Below are 19,721 nucleotides of genomic sequence, written 5' to 3'. Positions count from 1 at the left end.
GTGTGTCTGTACTGCCCTTTCCTCACCTCGTGACTTTTATACTGTGTTACTTTGGATTTACCTGTTTTCATCTCACTAGATAATGCGCTGTTTCAGGCCAGTGTCTGTGTTGTATTCGTTGGTTTCCTCATTGCAGGACGTGGAATGTCAAGGGGAGTAAACGGATGTTCCCTGGGGTAGAATACTGAAAATTAATGATTTATCCTTCAGTACATAGGAAGCAGTTGGATTATGTGTGTGTTTATCAAAAATATTTGTCAGATGACTGCTTGTACCAGGCAGTGTTCTAGATCCTGGGATGACAGTAGTGGACAATGTATATAAAAACCCTTCCCCTTTTCAGATTTACATTCTGTTTAGGGAGGGGCACCATCAACAACAACAAAAAAAGTAAAGATATTCTTTGATTATGATAAGAGCTTTGAAAACAAAAAGCAAGGAAGAAAGTTAAGCAGTGGAGTACAGTTTAAAACAGGCTCAGGAAAGGCCTTAGTTAACAGGGTGACCTTTTACTAAAGAAAAGGATGTACATAGCATCAGGGAGACTGAGGGGAGGAGAGCATTCTAGCTGGAGGGACGGAACCTGTAACAGAAAAGTTGCTATGTCCCTGTGCCATCCTATGTACTCTAGTATTTTTTAACAAGTATTTAAGAAAGTATTGAAATATTACTTTATAAAATTCGAGGCACAGAAGTGTTGCCAAACTCCACAGGGAAAGGATAGAAGCGAAGTCAGTGATCAGACTTCACTGTGACCCGATTGGGTCTCCTCTCGGCCAGGAAGGTGTCAGGAGGGGTCACAGCAGTGGTGTATGTGGGGCTTGTTTAGGGGAGCTGTCCGGGAACGGTAGAAGGATGAGACTCACTTGGGAAGGCATAGGCTGTCTTAGTACCTTGCACATTCATTCTGCCATTTGATCCATTGAGCAGCCTCATTTTGCAGAAGTGGCAGCCTCTGTGCAGAAGGTAAGACTTGCAGAAATTGGGTTACTTGCTCAGGGTCGTTCCGGTCGAAAGTGACCTCGGTCACCGGAGCTCCTGATTCCAGTCTTTACCTGCCCGTTGCCTGGTCGTGCGGCCACTCCAGCTTTGTTTCAGAAGCAGCGCATCCCTGTGTTTTGGACCCGAGTGATCTCTGGCTCGCACTCCCAGCATGATGTTTCTACCCGCTTTGCAGTGGCTGCTGGCTGAATTCTCCACTCCCGTGTTTGACAGGGAAGCCACTCAGTGAACAATGGCGGCTCTTCCTCACCCCGCCAGTCATGATCCTGACACTGGCTCATTTGAGGTTTATGCTCTGACTGTTCAGACTGTATATTTCTCTGAATTTGACATCCTTTCCCACACCTTGGTGTCTGTGCAGATGTAATTCTCCTGCCTGAAATACCTCTTGCTTCTTCCCACTAGCAGCAGATAAGTCTGAGCTTAAAAAAGCCTCCTGTGTGAAGCTTTCTCTGCTGCCTGAAATGATTTTTGAAAAAATTTTCTATCTTACCTTTCTAATTATTGTAAATACATCTTTTTGTTTGTTTGTTTGTTTTTTAAAGTTGAAAAGTAAAGTGAAAGTCACTCAGTCATGTCTGACTCTTTGCAACCCCATGGACTGTATAGTCCATGGAATTCTCCAGGCCAGAATACTGGAGTGGGTAGCCTTTCCCTTTTCCAGGGGATCTTCCCAACCCAGGGATTGAACCCAGGTCTCCCGCATTGCAGGCAGATTCTTTACCAGCTGAACCACAAGTTAATTTCTGTCTCCTGCGGCTCTCCTCCAGACCCCCCCACAGCGGATCTTGTAGGCTGTGGTAACCGGTGCACCTCATCTTCTTTCCACATATGATCCTGTTGAGGGCAGGAATCCCCGTCTATTCTGAATCCCCAGGACATCACCCCCTCTAGTTACTCAGTGACTGTTGGCATGTGACTAATTTGAGGAATCATTTCAGCTGCTATGGTTCGAACAGCCGTCAGTATTAGTTTGGGAGTCCTGACTTTTCATGGATGGGCCTGTTAGCTGGATGTTTTAAGTATGTTTGCATTGTCCATTGACTACCTAATGGCTCATTATTTGAGTCTTTTCAGGATCTCTCTCTGCATAAAACCGCACTGCTGAATTTGAATTAGACATGACAAACTCCTGATGAATCATCTTGGAAACGTGGGTCCAAGTGGTTTCAATTTGTTGCCCACACATAATAACTCTCCACACATAATAACTCTCCACGAAGCTTTGCTTCCACTCAGTTGTCAGTTCAGCTTGTTTCTATTTGCACAGTTTTTTCACGTTTTCTCTTTCCACTCCCTGCAGTTCTGAGCTGCAGGAATGATAACTTGGTAGATTACCAGATTTGAATGAAAGTATTGATATAATTTTTGATGTCATTTCTGATAATAAGCCTGTGCATCTTGGTGCGAAGCACATCCCGCGTCAGCCACACAGACTCCCAGGACCTGGCAGCAAACCTGGGTGATCGTTGGAGCAGCCTAGCGGACCTTTTTTCTTTTTAATATTTATTGATTTACTGATTGACTGATTGATTGATGGATTGATTTAGCTAGCTGCACCAGATCTTCGTTGCAGCATATGGAATCTAGCTCCCTGACCAGGGATCAAACCCAAGCCCCCTGCCCTGGGAGTATAGAGTCTTAGCCACCTGACCACTGGGAAAGTCCCTCATGTTTCTTTTTAGAGATCTATAATAATGATTGGCAAATGGTCACATGCAGAGAATTTCCTCTTCTAGTATTTGTCCTAATCAACTTTTTATGTTGAAAAAACAATGCACACATGGCAAAGAACAAATGATGAAAATAGGATAAAACAAAAGGTCAGTTTCCCTTTTGTATCCCTCCAGAAATAGTTTATGGATGTACATATTATATAACAACTTATTAATACAGATATGAGTAAGCTATACACATATTTCTGTACCTTGATTTTATTCCTATCTTACCTTTGTAATTATTGTAACTGCATCTTTTTTACAAATTGAAGTATTTAATTGTAATTTTTTTTACAAATTGAAGTATTGAAATTTACAAAGTGTTAATTTCTGGTATACAAACAAAGTGGTTCAGTTATACATATAAGAATGCAAGTACACATGTGCATATATTCTTTTCCATCATAGGTTATTACAAAATATTGAATACAGTTCCCTGTGCTATATAGTGTAACCTCGTTGTTTATCTGTTTTATACAGAATACTGTGTATCAGCTAATCTCAAACCCCTAATTTATCCCTCTTCCTGTATATGCATCTTGAAGTGTGATTTCTGTAGTTTAAAAAAAAAAAAAGTTTAAGAAGATAAAATCATTTAAAAATGGAAATGTGTCTTTTAGTTTTATATGCCAGAGAATCAAACCCAGCAGGGGATGAAATTCAAAACTTTATGGTAGACTATTTCTAAGATGCATTTTTTAAGCTACTAATTGAAAATACTAAGTAGAAAATTATCTCAAGCAAATAACAACCCTAGAGGGGAAACATACCACCTGTTTAAAACTTTATAAACAATATTACCAAGAAATGGAGACTATTAAGCCTGAATGGATTTATTACCTCTACTAGTTAGTAGTAGTAGATGAAGTCATTTAACATTCTAGTGTCATAAATATTTATGTACATTAAAAAAAAATTTTTTTTTTATAGGTACTTGGCCATAGTCTTTAAAGAAAGCATATTTTTTTCCTACACCTTAAGGAAACTGCATTGCCAGATTTGGGGGAAAATTAGAATAATTTAATTCACTACACTTCTTAAATTTTTGATGCTTTTTTATGTTTTCAGTTTTTGTAGTATCATTTCGATACTGAATAGGGGAGATTTCAAAGCTATCCGTAAAATCCTTCAAAAGTTTCTTAGAGGCTAAAAGCTTTTGTACTCATGGATCATGTCATTGAACTTAGGTGGAAAAAGAGGGAGAGAGGTTTGAATATACTCTGCTCAAAAATTAGTGACTTTATGTGTGAAGCTGGATGTAGGACATTCAAGGAGCTCTGCTGGCAGGGTAGGGAGCAGGGCCTGGTACAGTGGAGAGCCCATGAGATGAGAGACCAGGAGGCTTGAGTCTCTTCCTTGCTGTGAGACTCCAACTCAGGATGCTTAATTGGAGATTGGCATCTATAAAGCAGTTACCAGCAGTCTCCTGTGCCCATCACTGGGTTGGTATGAAGGTCAGATCAAAATCATGTGAAAGTGCTTTAGAAACTTTAATGCTGTGCACTTGTGAAGTGAATGAATGAGTGTATGAAATGAAGTGTTAGGCTGAGTAGAGGATGCTTTTGGAATATTTTGAGAGAAATTGTGCTGAGCCCAGGGGAAGAATTGTTAATAGAATTTAAAACTTACATTGGAAGTAATCATGACAGGTAAAGTTTCTGGAGGAAGGGATAGAAAGTAGTAGTGATAATGATTAGAAAGTAATTTGCATGGAAAGCTAGAACTTACAACATGCTCATCCATCTACTCTCTATGAAGCATCTGTCAAGGACAAAGTATTCATTGGCCAAAAGATTCTTTTGAATGTTTGCCCCAAATTGCATCTCTAGTAAGCAAAGGATCTGGTATATAAACTAGGACTACTGACTTAAAAGCTACTACTGCTATTTTGTATGTCCCCCTTTTACTCCACACCTGATTTGTTTAAGAACTAATGTGCTATGGGAAAGACACATCACTAAGTATGCATGGTTTCTGCCCTCCAGAAACTAATTTAATACTTAAAAGAGAGGCAATGTAAAGTATGCAGTAGAGGTACAATTAAAGTGTAACAGATGTATCAGTAATGTATGTGCATAGTCACTCAGTCGTGTCCTACTCTCTGCAACCCCATGGACTGCAGCCTGCCAGGCTCCTCTGTCCATGGGATTCTCCAGGCAAGAATACTATAGTGCGTTGCCATTTCCCTCTCCAGGGTCTCTTCCTGACCCAGGGATCTAACCCGTATCTTTTGAGTCACCTGCATTGGCAGGCAGCGTCTTTACCACTGTGCCACCTGGAAATACCTTTGAGTAAATTCCATAATTGCTTCCATTTTTAGAGCCCCTCCTATGGACCAGGTCTTAGTTTGTATATTGTATATATATGTGTGTGTGTGTGTGTGTGTGTGTGTGTGTGTAGTTTCTTAGGCTTTGTGCAACCATGCAAGCAATAGTATATTGCCATTTTATAGATAAGACAATTAACTTTGTAGTTGTTAAGTAGTTTGCACAAGGTCATCCAACTACTAACTTATGTGTATCCATGCTTATTACACTCTGTCGTGCCATTTTCTTCATTGCAAAAAAAGAATAGGTGTTTTTTTCCCACATATGAAAATGAAGGTTGTATGTGGAGACTTGAAACTCTCTGTAAGATAAAGAAAAGCCAATGTAATGTTAGTAATAGCAACTGTGTGCATTGTTTCTGTGTGCTATTCAATACTCTTTTGGACCTGAACTCTCTAACCTGGTTTGGGAATTTGTTTCATAAATGGTGTTAGAGAATAGAAATGAGATCAGATACGTAGTGTACTCTCCCAATACAGGTACCAAATCCGTGAGATGCCAGAAAACAAAGAGTGAGAAAATGAGTGTGGTACAATAACCGTAAGAAGCTCTTAGGAGAGTGAAGGTGGTCAATTCCATGAGTAGGGGGTAGGAACCAACAGCCTGGTAGAGCAAGGCATGGAGTCATACACAGAGACGGGCTGCCTGGTTGTCACTCCGCCTTCAGAGCACATTGGGCAGTTTGAGGCTGGAGGACTTGAGTCTGAAATCAGAGGGTCAGAGTATACGTGGGAAAAAGCCTTCTTCGCTGTTTTGATCAACATGAGCCTGCTAGTGGAGTGCAAAACCAGTACAAAGAACTCCCTGAAAGAACACCTACAGAAGAGCTGGCCTACTTCCGTGAGGCCCCAGTAGCTGGATATTTGCTCCTGCTCTGATGCTGGGAAAGATTGAAGGCGAGAGGAGAAGGGGACGACAGAGGACAAGATGGTTGGATGGCATCACCAACTCAATGGACATGAGTTTGAGTAAATTCTGGGAGTTGGTGATGGACAGGGAGGCCTGGTGTGCTGCAGTCCATGGGGCCACAAAGAGTCGCACACAACTGAGTGACTGAACTGAACTGAGTCTCTCTTACTAGGCAGAAAAGTGCTCACCGATGAGGTGTGAGGGGAGCAGGCAACAACAGGGCACACCAGGATGCGGAGCAGGTGTGGATGGGCTACTGGCTCCCTGGCAACATCCTTATGCCACACAGCTTCAGAGGGGGCTGTGCCTCTGGGGTGGTTCAGGGAGGGGCCTCGTGAGCTTCAGTCTGTAAGCAGAAGGAAGCTGGGTTAAATGAGAGGTGAAGAGGCACTGAGAGCCGAGGAATGGGATCTGATTTGCCTAAATCCGCTGCCAGATATACCAGCCTTATACAGCTTATTCCCAAATCACTTCTAAATGCAGTTAGATCAGCTTTATTCACTCCATCTTCCCATTAAGGCTTAGCCATCTAGGCTTAGCACATATTCTTACCTTTATTGGAATTTGTTTCCCTGTTTTTTTTTTTTTATATATATAATAATTTTATTTAGTTTTGGCCATGCTGGGTCTTCCTTGCCTCACAGGTGTTTTTCTAACTGTGGCAAGTGGAAGCTAGTTGCAGTGCGAGGGCTTCTCATCGTAGTGGCTTCTCTTGTTGCAGAGCACGGGCTCTAGGGTGTGTGGGCTTCAGCAGTTGTGGCTCCTGGGCTCTAGAGTGCAGGTTCAGTAGTTGTGGCCCATGGGCTTAGTTGTTCCAAAGCATATGGAATCTTCCCGGGCCAGAGATTGAACCCATGTCTCCTGCATTGGCAGGTGGATTCTTTACCAGTGAGCCACCAGGGGAACCTGTGTTTCTTGATGGCCTTTTTACTACTTAACATCTGAATAGTTAGACTAGAAATTAACTCTTCCACGAAGCCCTGCTTGACACATGCCTGAAGCCAACCCCTCTGTTTTCATTCCCATAGCACCCTGTGCTTAGTGGTATCAAACCATTTATAGTCGTTTGCTTGATTGTCTTTCCTTATAGACTACATTCCTGGAGGAAAGGGTCACATCTTCTTAGGACATCACCTGGCACATAATAGGTTCACAAAAAGTATTTGTTGAGTGAATGACAGATATCTCACAACTACTTACTTGGGAGCATTGGTTTTCAAACCTGGGTCTTTTGACTTGAGACAGGTATCTGCAGTTTTTCAGGATAGGACTCAGTGTATGCATAGAGATAGGGGAAGCATTTAGTAAGGTTGACCTTTTCTTAAATCTACCTGTTGGAATCCAAGAAGATTTCTTTAATTGATTTTTATCATTACTCCCAGACTGTTCCTTAATAGGATCAAGAGAGAGAATGTCAGGCTAGGTTTGGCAATATAGACCCGACACTGATAAATCTCCTGCGCAGCTCAGAGTAATGACTTATGCATGAGAAATGCTGACAGCTTATTATAATTAGATGTGTTTTAGAGAACCACAGATAGATTCGGGAGTGTTTTTTTTCTTTTTTTCTAATTTGCTTATATTAAAATATGTACCATGTCTTCCCAGAAGGTGGGCGGGATTGAGTTAATGTTGTTCACATGTTAGGTAACTCTGGAATCATGGTGGCGCTGCTATGGCTTCATTGACACCCAGACCAACTTTAATATAAATAAATGTGGTCGGCTAACCACCTTTCCTGTCAGCTGATCAATTATGGGCTTTGTTCTATTTGAATAATAGTTTTGTAACATCAGTATCAGTTTAGTCACTCAGTCGTGTCCAACTCTGTGACCCCATGGACTGCAGCATGCCAGGCCTCCCTGTCCATCACGAACTCCTAGAGGTGACTCAAACTCATGTCCATTGAGTCAGTGATGCCATCCAACCACCTCATCCTCTGTCATCCCCTTCTCCTCCCACCTTCAGTCTTTCCAAGCATCAGGGTCTTTTCAAATGAGTCAAAGAATTACAGGATAGTATCCCATTGAGCCCCAAATTGAGCAAAGTAAAAATTGGTTGCATACTTTCTTATGAAACTAGAAAAAAATGATGATTGTAGGAACAAGGATGGGTTTTTTTCCCCTCACTATCCCTGGAGAAAATACTCTTCCACTTAACTGTCTAGGCATTTCTGATGGGATTATTGAACTACAGCTTTGTTATTGAGAATACTTAGTTGGTGCAAAGAATATTTATCCAGGGGCATTGATGACAAAAATTGCTTCCAGGGTGAATTATTATAAATGATCAGATAATTAGGGAAGAGATCTGGAATAGGCTCAGCTATCTAATGGTAGTTGAAAAAGCAAGCATATGTATTTTTTAAGTGGATGGAGATTTTTAAGGTGGAAGAACAGAGCAGGCGTCCAGAAATCCATTCCTAGACTCAGTTTCTGTGTCCTGTTCTTATGGTCTGCAAAATGGACCACCTCTGCAACAGACTCCCCGGGGTGGTTGTAAACCTTGATTAGATAGCGGCCGTGTGAAGGGCCAGACAGATGCCCAGTTGACATGACCTTCTTTCCGCTGTTAGTATTTTTTTTTTTTTCTGATTACTCTTTTTGTTATTCACAGGCTGATCCCAAAGAACTGATCAAGATGGTCAGCAGGCATGTGACTCTGTATGGACCCGAGGCCTGGCCCAAGGACCTCGCTGCGCTGACCAAGCAGTTGCACTACTACAACGAACGCCTGCTGGACTTCACTCAGGCTCAGATCCTCCAGGGCCTGCGGAAGGGTGTGGACGTGCAGCGGTTCACGGCCGACGACCAGTACAAAAGGGAAACCATCCTTGGCCTGGCAGAGTAAGAGATACCTTTGTCTCATAAAGGGGTGGGATAAAACACACAAGAACAAGCTGAGTTATCAGGACTATGAGTCACAGTCCCTTGAAGATGTACATTCATGGTTACTGTAAGCAGGGTTTCCCCTACTTCTTCCAATCCTGTGAGGGACATGTGAGTCTTCACAAATGGATTGTTGGTGGGATCATGGTTAGCATAGCTGCCTTCTGAATGATCAGTAGATGCAGACTGTATTTCAGGCTTGCAGATTTAAAATAGTAAGGATGATAATTATAAGAAAATTTCCTATGATTTTGGTATCCCGATCCCAGTGCCATGTTAGAGGTGATGCAGTATGATCAGGGGTTAAAAGTATGAAGCTTACCGTGTGTGTGCTAAGCCACTTCAGTTGTGTCCTATTCTTGGCAACCCATGGACTGTAGCCTGTCAGGCTCCTCTGTCCATGGGATTCTCCTGGCAGGAATACTGGAGTGGGTTGCCTTGCCTCCTCCAGGGGATCTTCCTAACCCAGTGATTGAACCCAGGTCTCTTACATCTCCTGCATTGGCAGACAGGTTCTTTACTACAAGTGGCACCTGGGAAGCCCATGAAGCTTGCTTTAGAAATTTAAAAACAAAATTGCCTTTGATTCCTGGCTGGAATCTCACTTTTCTACTACATGGCTGTTTAATTTCCTCACTGTGTTAAAAATAGGCACAGTCACTCAATCCAAGAGGAGGGACCACATGTTGTGGGTCCAGGGCACCTTCATCTGTCCTGGGTTCCTAGAGAAAGCAGATCTTCCACTCTGGCAGTTTCTCTTGTTCGAGGCCTGTAGCAGCTTCCGTTTTCTCCTTTGTCCCTTAGCTCTTTCCAGAGAAAAGTTAGCCCTTGTGTGAGATGGTAGTACAGTTCAAGGCCTGTGGGAATGTCCTCTTCTAGGTATGGGGTTCCCCTTGGTTTTAATACTGGTCCTCATTTTTTGTTTTAGATCAAGTGAGTTCTGATCAAATGAGAATTGCATGTCAGGTGTTGGGGAAGTTAAACAAGATATTTTTATAAAGTGGGCTCACCCACAGTGTGGAGAAGGCAATGGCGCCCCACTCCAGTACTCTTGCCTGGAAAATCCCACGGATGGAGGAGCCTGGCAGGCTGCAGTCCATGGGGTCGCTAAGAGTCGGACACGACTGAGTGACTTCACTTTCACTTTTCACTTTCGTGCATTGGAGAAGGAAATGTCAACCCACTCCAGTGTTCTTGCCTGGAAAATCCCATGGATGGAGGAGTCTGGTGGGCTGCCGTCTATGGGGTCGCACAGAGTCAGACATGACTGAAGCAACTTAGCAGCGGTAGCACTCACAATGGTTATTAAGTTAGAGATATGTTTTGTTTTTTACACCCTGATTTGTGGAGTGCTTCTTTTGGGCCTAGGATGGTGTTAGATGCTCTGTAAACTTTATTTTGAAAACATCTTTTAATCCTTAAAGGTAACCCTCTGATATAAAATGTTGTTATCCTCCTGTTATAGCTGAAGAACTTAAAAGTGTTTGTCACTCAGTTGTGTCTGACTCTGTGCAACCCCGTGGACTATAGCCCACCAGGCTCCTCTGTCCATGGGATTCTCCAGGAAGGAATACTGGAGTGGGTTGCCATTTCCTTTTCCAAAGAACTTAAAAGTCTTATTAAGTAATTGGCCCAAGTTTCCATAGATGGTAAGGCTCACAGCTGTGATTTCCTGCTACCTACCAAAGGCATCACATCTTCAGCACCACGCACCCTCCCGACACTGCCTGATTGAATTCTCCCAGAAGCATTGGTATGCAGTTCAGTCTAGATTTCTAGCCTTTGAAACAAGGTTAGATTGTGCCTACATTTTACAACTATTAATCTCTCCTGATAAGTACCTTAAAATCAACGGTAAAGAATCTGCTTGCAATGCAGGAGCCGTAAGAGATGCTGATTCAATCCCTGGGTCAGGAAGATCCCCTGGAGGAGGGCATGGCAACCCACTGTTAGTATTCTTGCCTGGAGACTCACATGGACAGAGGAGCCTGATAGGCTACAGTCCATGGGGTCACAAAGAGTCAGACATGACTGAAGTGACTTAGCACGCACTCACGAGAAGTACCTTAAAATAGCAAAGATGGTCTTGATTATGGCAGTGGTCTTTGCTAGTTTTCATCATTATTCGTAAAGCTTAAAGCAGCAAAATAGCTATGGTACTCTAATAGTACTTTATATTATCCTGGGCTTTTTTTCCTATGAGAAGACACTCAAATTCTTTTTAGAGTAAGGCAGGGAAAAGGGAGATCAAAGAAAGATAGTAGGGACAACCTATGGCAGAATTCATTTAAGAGAAATGTTCAGTTTTTTTTTCTCTTTCCCTCTGTTCTGCTGGAGGTTCATAATTTCTTAGGTTCATTTAATGTCCAATTTGAAAGTGACTGAAGGGATAATTTAATCCAGTCTCCTTACTTTCGGAAGAGGAATGTGAGAAGCACAGAGCTTTAAAGCATTGTTCAAGGTCGCAGAGCCAGGAGTTGAGCCTGGGCTTCCTATTGCCAAGTCCAGTGGGCTTTTCCTTGGGCATTTGGTAATCCTGAGTGAGATTGTTTATGGTTTCTTAGAAGAGGGTTATTATGCAGATACAAGTTGACAAGATAAGGCATGCCTTACATCATCAATTATATTTTGCTAGGGCTTTGTCTTGTCTTTTTTTTAAGCATCCAGCTAGCACATGCTATTTGAAGCATATCCTAGAGGACAAATATATGCTTTTGATAAATATATAATAGAATCTTCTCCACAATCTGTTGCTTATAAATATACACAGCAGTCTTTAGATGGCTCATTCAAAATATCTCAAAGTATCTATGAGTTTTCTGAGTTAGCACTTCTGATTTGGAGACAGCATTTTAGCATCTCACACAAAAGAATCCTTGAAGAACCTGCTTCCTTCTGTTTTGCAGCTCCACCTTCAAACGTGACCGTTCTTTATTTTCTTACTAATTATACATCCATTTTAATAGCTGTTGTTTTCTGTGCATACATTATAGTTGTCCTTTTTTGTCTGTATTATCTTAGTTATTACTGTCTCAGTGGCTAGGGTGACTTTGAGGAAAACAGAATATAGTTTGGTTTCTTCCCACTTTTATCAGATAATAAAGATGTGAATACTTGGTACATACCCAGTGTCAGATGCTGTGCCAGACTCTCATAATAGGAAGGGTGAACTGCTAATGGTCCCTGTTCTCCACAAACTCTCATTCTATCCTGTAGGTGTCAGTACTCAATAAATCCTTTAAGAAATAATTTTTAATGACAGTTACCTAATAATCCAGGTATTGATGGACTTAATTCAGTGCTTGGTCTCTTTTCTATAGTCTGTGAGCATAGAATGCCTTTACATTTTAAAAAATGACTTACATTTTTAAAGGTTTGTGGAAAAGCAAGAGTAAAAAGCAATAGAAGAATATGCTTCTGAGACCGTATGGTGGTAAAGCCTGAAAGATTTACTATTTGGCTTTGAACGGAAATCATTTGCCAGCTTCTGGATGATCCAACTTACAAATATCGGTTCAAATTCCTTACAAATTCCTTAGTGAGGCTAAGTGTAGTCTTAGCAGTATTACTTGATGGTAATAGGTATTTCATTCCCGTTTCTGTGGGTTTTGTCCACCATCCTTCCAATGAAGAATTCCATCCTTATGTTTCCTTTACTTCAGGAAAGTTGGAGTCTTGTGACAGTCTCTCCAAAATGGCCTTTATGTGGGTGCTCTGGACCAGAATTGTTTACATACCTAGAGATTCTCAAATCTGATGACACCATTCCCTGGTTTGAACTTTGCATTGAGTCTCCATTGCCTGTAGGATAAGGTGTAGGTCCTTCAGTAGACCTGAGGACCGTGTACATTCATGGTTGTGACACCCTGTCTATCAAAAGCCCATTTGTCTCTTCTCCCTGTTTACCGCCTCTGCTTAGTTAATCCCTGTTCTCTCATCTGTATCCTCACAGTATTTTGTAGTCTTTTAACATTCCCCCATTCTGTTTGATGCCTGGTTCACACCTCACACACTCCATTAGGCTATGAGTTCCTCAAGAAATATCTTGTTGTTTTTATGTCTTAAGCAGCTGGCACCATAGCTGGCCCAGGGTAGAAAATGAGAATTTATTGAGTGACTAACTGTGTTTTTCTCAGATATTTACCTGTGGGGCCGGGATCCGTTTCTTTGTATTCCTTTTTCACTGTAGGCTCTAGTATCTAGACCATAATTTTTTGATCTCAGTACGTTTTGGACTGGGTCATTCTTTGTTGCAGGAAGGCTGTTCTGTGCATTGTAGGTTGGTCAGCAGCCTCCCTGACCTCTGCCCACTAGATGCCAGCCGCTTTCTCTTTTTCCTCACCTTCCATGACAATCAAAAATGTCTCCAGACAAAATTATCAAATGTTCCCTGCTGCTGCTGCTGCTAAGTCACTTCAGTCGTGTCCGACTCTGTGCGACCCCATAGACGGCAGCCCACCAGGCTCCCCTGTCCCTGGGATTCTCCAGGCAAGAATACTGGAGTGGGTTGCCATTTCCTTCTCCAATGCATGAACGTGAAAAGCGAAAGTGAAGTCACTCAGTCGTGCCCGACTCAGCGACCCCATGGACTGCAGCCTACCAGGCTCCTCCGTCCATGGGATTTTCCAGGCAAGAGTACTGGAGTGGGGTGCCATTGCCTTCTCCAAATGTTTCCTTAGGGGGGCTGAATCACGCTCGTTTGTGGTCCATTGATCTAGACGATTCCTTGGTCAATTGCAATGCACCACAGTGAAGAAGGAGCATTAAAATCCCTTGGGTGTACTTTTCCTGAATTACTGTGAAATGCCTTATGAGGGACTACACTGGCTGCACCCCCTTTAGCTGGAGAGCAGTCCTAATGAACGCTTTCTCTGCTGATTAAGGTCATGTGTTTCTCTTCTTTTCCTTCCCTGTGGTTGATGCACATTTGTGAAGGACACTGGAGGAAAACGTCTACAGCATCGCTCTTTCTCTGGCCCAGCGCTACAGCATCTCCCATTGGGAGGTTTTTATGACCCATTTGGAGTTCCTGTTCACCGACAGTGGGTAAGCACGCAACTTGTGTAAGTTTAGGTCTGTGTCTTTTCTCAGAGTCTGTTTGAGAGGAATCTTGAAGTTGTATGTTCAATTTCACTTTTCCTTTTGAGCTATTGTTGACTGGTCTCTTTGTACAATCTCTCTTCATACATCTCTCTAGACACCAGTATGCTAACAATCGTCTTAGTTTTTGTTTTCAGTAATAATAATCCTGAATTTGAGACTTTTTTATTCATTGATTCAAAGATATTTACTGAGAATCTCTTGTGTACTAGGAATAGTGTTAGGTCCTAGGGTTACAGTCGTGAACAAAAGCAGACATTTGGGTTGTCCTGGAGCTTTTAGTCTACGGTATAAGACAGATCATAATTGAATAATGACATAGGCAAATGTGAAATTAAAACTGTGACAGGCCCTGTATAAGATAGCCCAACTAGGGGATTTGGCATAGTTAGGGAGGACTTTCCTGAGGAAATTCTTGAGCTGAGACATAACTATTGACTCAGAATTAAGTATTGAATATACTATGAGAAGATGGGAAGCGTTTTCCAGGAAGGCCGCACAGTTTACTGTAAAAAGCCCCTCTACAGGATGGAACATGATTTCTGCAGGCCTAATAGATGGTGATGTGGTGAGGCCCCCAGAGTCAGTGGAGCATGACGTGAGATGGGGGGAAACCAGACCTTGTAACAAGACCATGTGGGCCCTATCTCGGGCTGTGGGCTCTTTCCTAAGAGTGATAGGAAGGTACCTAAGGATTCTGATAAGAGAGAGAGGTAATATGTTCAGGTTTTCATTTTGATAAGATCATTGTGGCCACCATGTTGAGGAAAGATTTTAGGGAGGCCATTGCAGACACATATGGACTGTTTAGGGATCTATGATAGTAATAGACTATGGGACGGGTGACCATAGCCTGGAGTAGGGTTTTGAAAGTATAGGAGTGATGAGAATGGGCTTCAGAGATATCTGCAAAGTAGAATAGATGACACTAAATAAGTCAAATAATAAGGATAAACTAGCTATGGAGGTGAGTGAAAGGAGGAGGGTCAAAAATTACGTCCAGGCTATTGTAAACAGTGCTGCGATGAACATTGGGGTACACGCGTCTCTTTCAATTCTGGTTTCCTCGGTGTATATGCCCAGCAGTGGGATTGCTGGGTCATATGGCAGTTCTATTCCCAGTTTTTTAAGGAATCTCCACACTGTTCTCCATAGTGGCTGTACTAGTTTGCATTCCCACCAACAGTGTAAGAGGGTTCCCTTTTCTCCACACCCTCTCCAGCATTTATTGCTTGTAGACTTTTGGATAGCAGCCATTCTGACTGGTGTGAAATGATACCTCATTGTGGTTTTGATTTGCATTTCTCTAATAATGAGTGATGTTGAGCATCTTTTCATGTGTTTGTTAGCCATCTGTATGTCTTCTTTGGAGAAATGTCTGTTTAGTTCTTTGGCCCATTTTTTGATTGGGTCGTTTATTTTTCTGGAATTCAGCTGCAGAAGTTGCTTGTATATTTTTGAGATTAATGGAAGCAACCTAGATGTCCATCAGCAGACGAATGGATAAGGAAGCTGTGGTACATATACACAATGGAATATTACTCAGCCATTAAAAAAAATACATTTGAATCGGTTCTACTGAGATGGATGAAACTGGAGCCCATTATACAGACTGAAGTAAGCCAGAAAGAAAAACAACAATACAGTATACTAATGCATATATATGGAATTTGAAAGATGGTAACGATAACCCTATATGCGAGACAGAATAAGAGACACAGATGCATAGAACAATTTTATGGACTCTGAGGGAGAAGGTGAGGGTGGGACGTTCTGGGAGAATAGCATTGAAACATGTATATTATCATATGTGAAACAGAACACCATTCCTTGTTCGATGCATGAGACAAGTGCTCAGGGCCGGGGCAATGGGATGACCCAGAGGGATGAGATGGGGAGGGAGGTGGGTGGGGGGTCCAGGAAGGGGAACACATGTAAACCCATGGCTGATTCATGTCAATGTATGGCAAAAACTATTACAATATTGTAAAGTAATTAGCCCCCAACTAAAATAAATAAATTTATAAAAAAAAAAAAAATTACGTCCAGGACTTTACTTGGTCAATCCATTGGGTGATGACATCATTTGAAATAGAAAATAGTAGTTAGGGGCACAAGGCTAGGGGAGGGTGAGGAAAAGGCAAGGGAATAGAAGTGTTATACATGTGGCAGTTCCCAAGAGGAAAGATCAAGTGGACAGTGTGTCTTACAGATTTGGGATTCATAAGGAAAGGTGGAGTTTGGAGATAGTAATTTGGGAGTCATAGGCACATAGATGATAAATAAGCCATGTTGCTGATGTTCTTTGGGAGTGAATGTAGAATGAGAGAGGAGAAAGGCTTAACACAAACTTTGAGGACCTTCCACAATTAGTGGGAGAGGAAGAACTGCCAGCAAAAGGGACAAAATCAGCAATTGAGAGGGAGGAATGTTCTAGGGAAGCTATGGGACAAAAGGGTTTAAAGAAGAGGGCCAGTGTTGAATGGTCAGTTCAGTTCAGTTGCTCAGTTATGTCTGACTCTTTGAAACCCCACGGACTGCAGCACGCCAGGCTTCCCTGTCCATCACCAGCTCCCAGAACTTACTCAAACTCATGTCCATGGAGTCGGTGATGTCATCCAACCATCTCCTCCTCTGTTGTCCCCTTTTCCTCCTGCCTTCAGTCTTTCCCAGCATCCCAGTTGAATGGTCAAGACCTGTTATAACTTATCATCTTTAATTTTATTAATATTTCTGGAATTCTACCATCTACATCTTAAATATTTATGAAATTGTTACATCGGTGACAGTATTAATCTGTGATAAATATTGCAGTAACTTCACCATTTTGGAGGCATAGACATGTTCAAATAAATGTTTATTATAAAATACATATTGGCTTAAAAAATTGTGGCACTTCATTAAATGTCTCTTTTCATTGACTGTTACATAAAAGGTTGTCATATGTGTCCAAACAGAATGCCCCATTGGTCTCTGAATATATTATAATTATCAGACAATCTAGTAATGTGCATGACCATTCCCAGCATATCATTACAGCGGATTGCAGTGTGATTATGCAGATGCACAGCAATTACAAAGGCAGGAAATCATTACCTCCTGACGTCATTACTTATGAGCAACAAAACACCTGATGTTGATTTAGCAAGTGGTGTTTGGTGCTCCCTGTTCTTTACTTAAAAGACTGTTATTTGCCATACTATTCAAGTGAGATACCTCTTCATCTCAGCTGATCAGTTCAGTGCCACCTCTTGAGACTTTGGGAAGGGACTCTGCCTGTGCTGTGATGTTTTGCACAATCAGTTGTATATTGTCTGGTAGGAGTCTGTGGTCTCACGCATAAGGATGGGCAAAGAGCATGTTATAGCTGTGAGAAAGTCAATGAACTAATGTATCTACCTTTTCCTGTGTTGAAACAGAAGCTGAGGGTTGCTGTTATTCATAGGCTGATGTCCAGATTGCCACATTGTAGAGAAGTCGCAGTTCTGGCTTTCTCCTCTTGGCTTAGTTGAAGAGTTAGTGTGAGAATAGTTAGTGTGTGAAAAGGGGGATTTAAGGCAGCTTAGCTTTTTGAAAGTATGTTGTAACATTGAAAAATAAGGTAAATAAAAATTCAAGTCCAGGAAGAATCCACATTAGAGTCGAAGGCTTGACTATAGAAATTCAGGTCATAGGTCTTACCCATTTTTTAAAATTGAGCCATGTGTTAACTTTTGATCTTTCTTTGGCCCAAAGGGCCATGATACTGATCACGACTGTGATTTGCATTGTGCATAAGAAAAAAATCTACCAGTCCTAAAAACGGAAGAACTAAATGCTACCATTACCCAAATGGAGGCAATTCTTTTCATATATCTGCTACCTACTTTTCTGTGTTATGATACCTAAGGCCACTTTCCCCCCAAATAGTAAAGGAAAAAATTCCTTATACTGGTACAAAATGTAGTAAGAAAAAGATGCATCTGGGGCCTGTTCTCATCTTGTGAAAAGTGCTCAGTCTTTGAATCCTGCAGGTCTGGATTCACACCACAGCTCTGTGACTTCCTTTTAATGTGTCCTTGTGAACAAGTTGTTTCATCCTTCTACCCCTAGAGTTTCCTCCTCTGCAAAATGAGTATTCTCACTCCATTTTGCTGTGAGATATCTCAAAACTGCTGCAAGCTTTGAGATATTTATATAAAATACCTGGCATGTTGTAGTAGATGCCCAGGGGTGAAAAAAGTAGCTACTTTTAAGTCTGGGCTTCCTTGGTGGCTCAGTGGGGAAGAATCTGCCTGCCAAGCAGGAGACGCAGGTTCAGTCCTTGCCTTGGGAAGATCCTCTAGAGAAGGAAATGGCAACCCTCTCCAGTATTCTTGCCTAGGGAAATCCCATGGACAGAAGAGCCTGGTGGGCTGCACCCCACGGAGTTGTAAAAGAGTCGGACATGACCTAACAACTAAACAAAAACAGCTATTAATTCTGGAAACAGACCAGATTTACTGAACTCACCCTCTGACGGCTGCCAGCCTAAGATTGCAGATCTGATTTTTGAACAGTTATTTTTCAAGTCAATGTGAATATCAATTATAAGATACCTGCTTCGTAAGAATGAAATGAGATGGCATAATACTTGCTATCTAAGAAGTGCTTAGTACAGGATGCCTATTGCTGTGTCTGTGCTATGATATCCTTTAAAATGTTTTTGTTAGAGAAGTAATACTAGGTGACTCTATAAACCAGTCGGAGTTGACAGTTTATGAGAAATGAGAAGGCTTAAGGGGTCAGGCTTGTCCTTCTGGAGGAGGCGAAGCCCGTGCACATGGTCTTCCTTCCGCATAACCACTCTGTCCATAGGGAGCGCTCTGCAGAGGAGCTCACCACGTGCTAGTGTGACCGGAAGCCGAATCCTGGGTCCTCATTACTGAGTCTCTCGTGAAGTCCGTAGGTGACCTTGCAGAGGGAAAGTTCATTTGTTGGTTTGCGAAGGCACTTGGCTAAAATGCTGGAGAAGCCGAAAAAGGCCATCATTTTTTTCACCACATTTCCCCTACTTAGTCACATATGCAGCTGTCAGGCAGCTCTACAGATCAGGTCTGTGCCATCAGGTTCCTTCGGAGGCATTTATGTGGTAAATACCTTGGACTGCTTGCCTCACATTGAGGAGGAGTTTCCCTCCTCACATTGGAGGAGTTGTCATTTAGAGGGTAGAATCATCTCTTTCCACAGTGGTGGCAAGAGTCAGTGGGGGAGGGGGGGCTGTTCACACGTGGTCATGGTCTTTCATGTGGGTTTATGTATCTTCATACTTCTGGGGTTAGTCTTTGGGGCACTCCTAGGCCCACCCCTTTGCTCTTTCCAGCCTCTCCCAAGAGCCCTCACCTCTCTCCTTCCAAACCCCTTCTGTGTACTTCTTACAGTGAACTCATGGAGTGGTGTATCACTCACTCTCAGATTAAGTCAAGTACAATACATTTGAATAAATTTCTTTCCCTATACGAATATAAGTCCTTTCAATTCATGCTGTTCTTGAATCACATTTTTTGGGTGACTGACAACTGGAAGCCATTACAGAGCCCCTTAATCGTGGGATTAGTACTAATAATTTATTCCTTGTGCCTTTAGTATAACTAATGCTAGCTTCTTCCTGTAGTTAATCTCTGAAAGTTAATGAGCTGCCTTACAGCTAAAACTTAGAAAAAGCACTTAAACAGTTTTTAAGGGCAACCACTGATTTGATTAGTGAAAAGTCCACATGGTATGTCTTCCTACTCTTCTTGAATGTGAGTTCTTTGGAA

General features: G+C 42.1%; 1 protein-coding gene across 9 annotated transcripts in view; it reads left to right on the top strand.

Moving 5' to 3' along the window:
* Positions 1-19,721, top strand: part of NBAS (NBAS subunit of NRZ tethering complex) — a 325,229-nt gene that overhangs the window by 205,923 nt on the left and 99,585 nt on the right. For all 9 annotated transcript variants that reach the window (XM_081595917.1, XM_081595916.1, XM_081595914.1 and 6 more), the window contains 2 exons: positions 8,573-8,802; positions 13,780-13,890. In XM_081595917.1, the coding sequence (XP_081452043.1) occupies positions 8,573-8,802; positions 13,780-13,890 (341 nt within the window). The remainder of the gene's footprint in view (positions 1-8,572; positions 8,803-13,779; positions 13,891-19,721) is intronic.

The sequence above is a fragment of the Giraffa tippelskirchi genome, chromosome 4 (genome assembly GCF_054371585.1).
Source record: "Giraffa tippelskirchi isolate mGirTip1 chromosome 4, T2T-mGirTip1v1.2.pri, whole genome shotgun sequence".
Lineage (NCBI taxonomy): Eukaryota > Metazoa > Chordata > Mammalia > Artiodactyla > Giraffidae > Giraffa > Giraffa tippelskirchi.
Note: the sequence above shows the minus strand (reverse complement) of the source record. Positions and strands in the feature narration are given on the sequence as shown.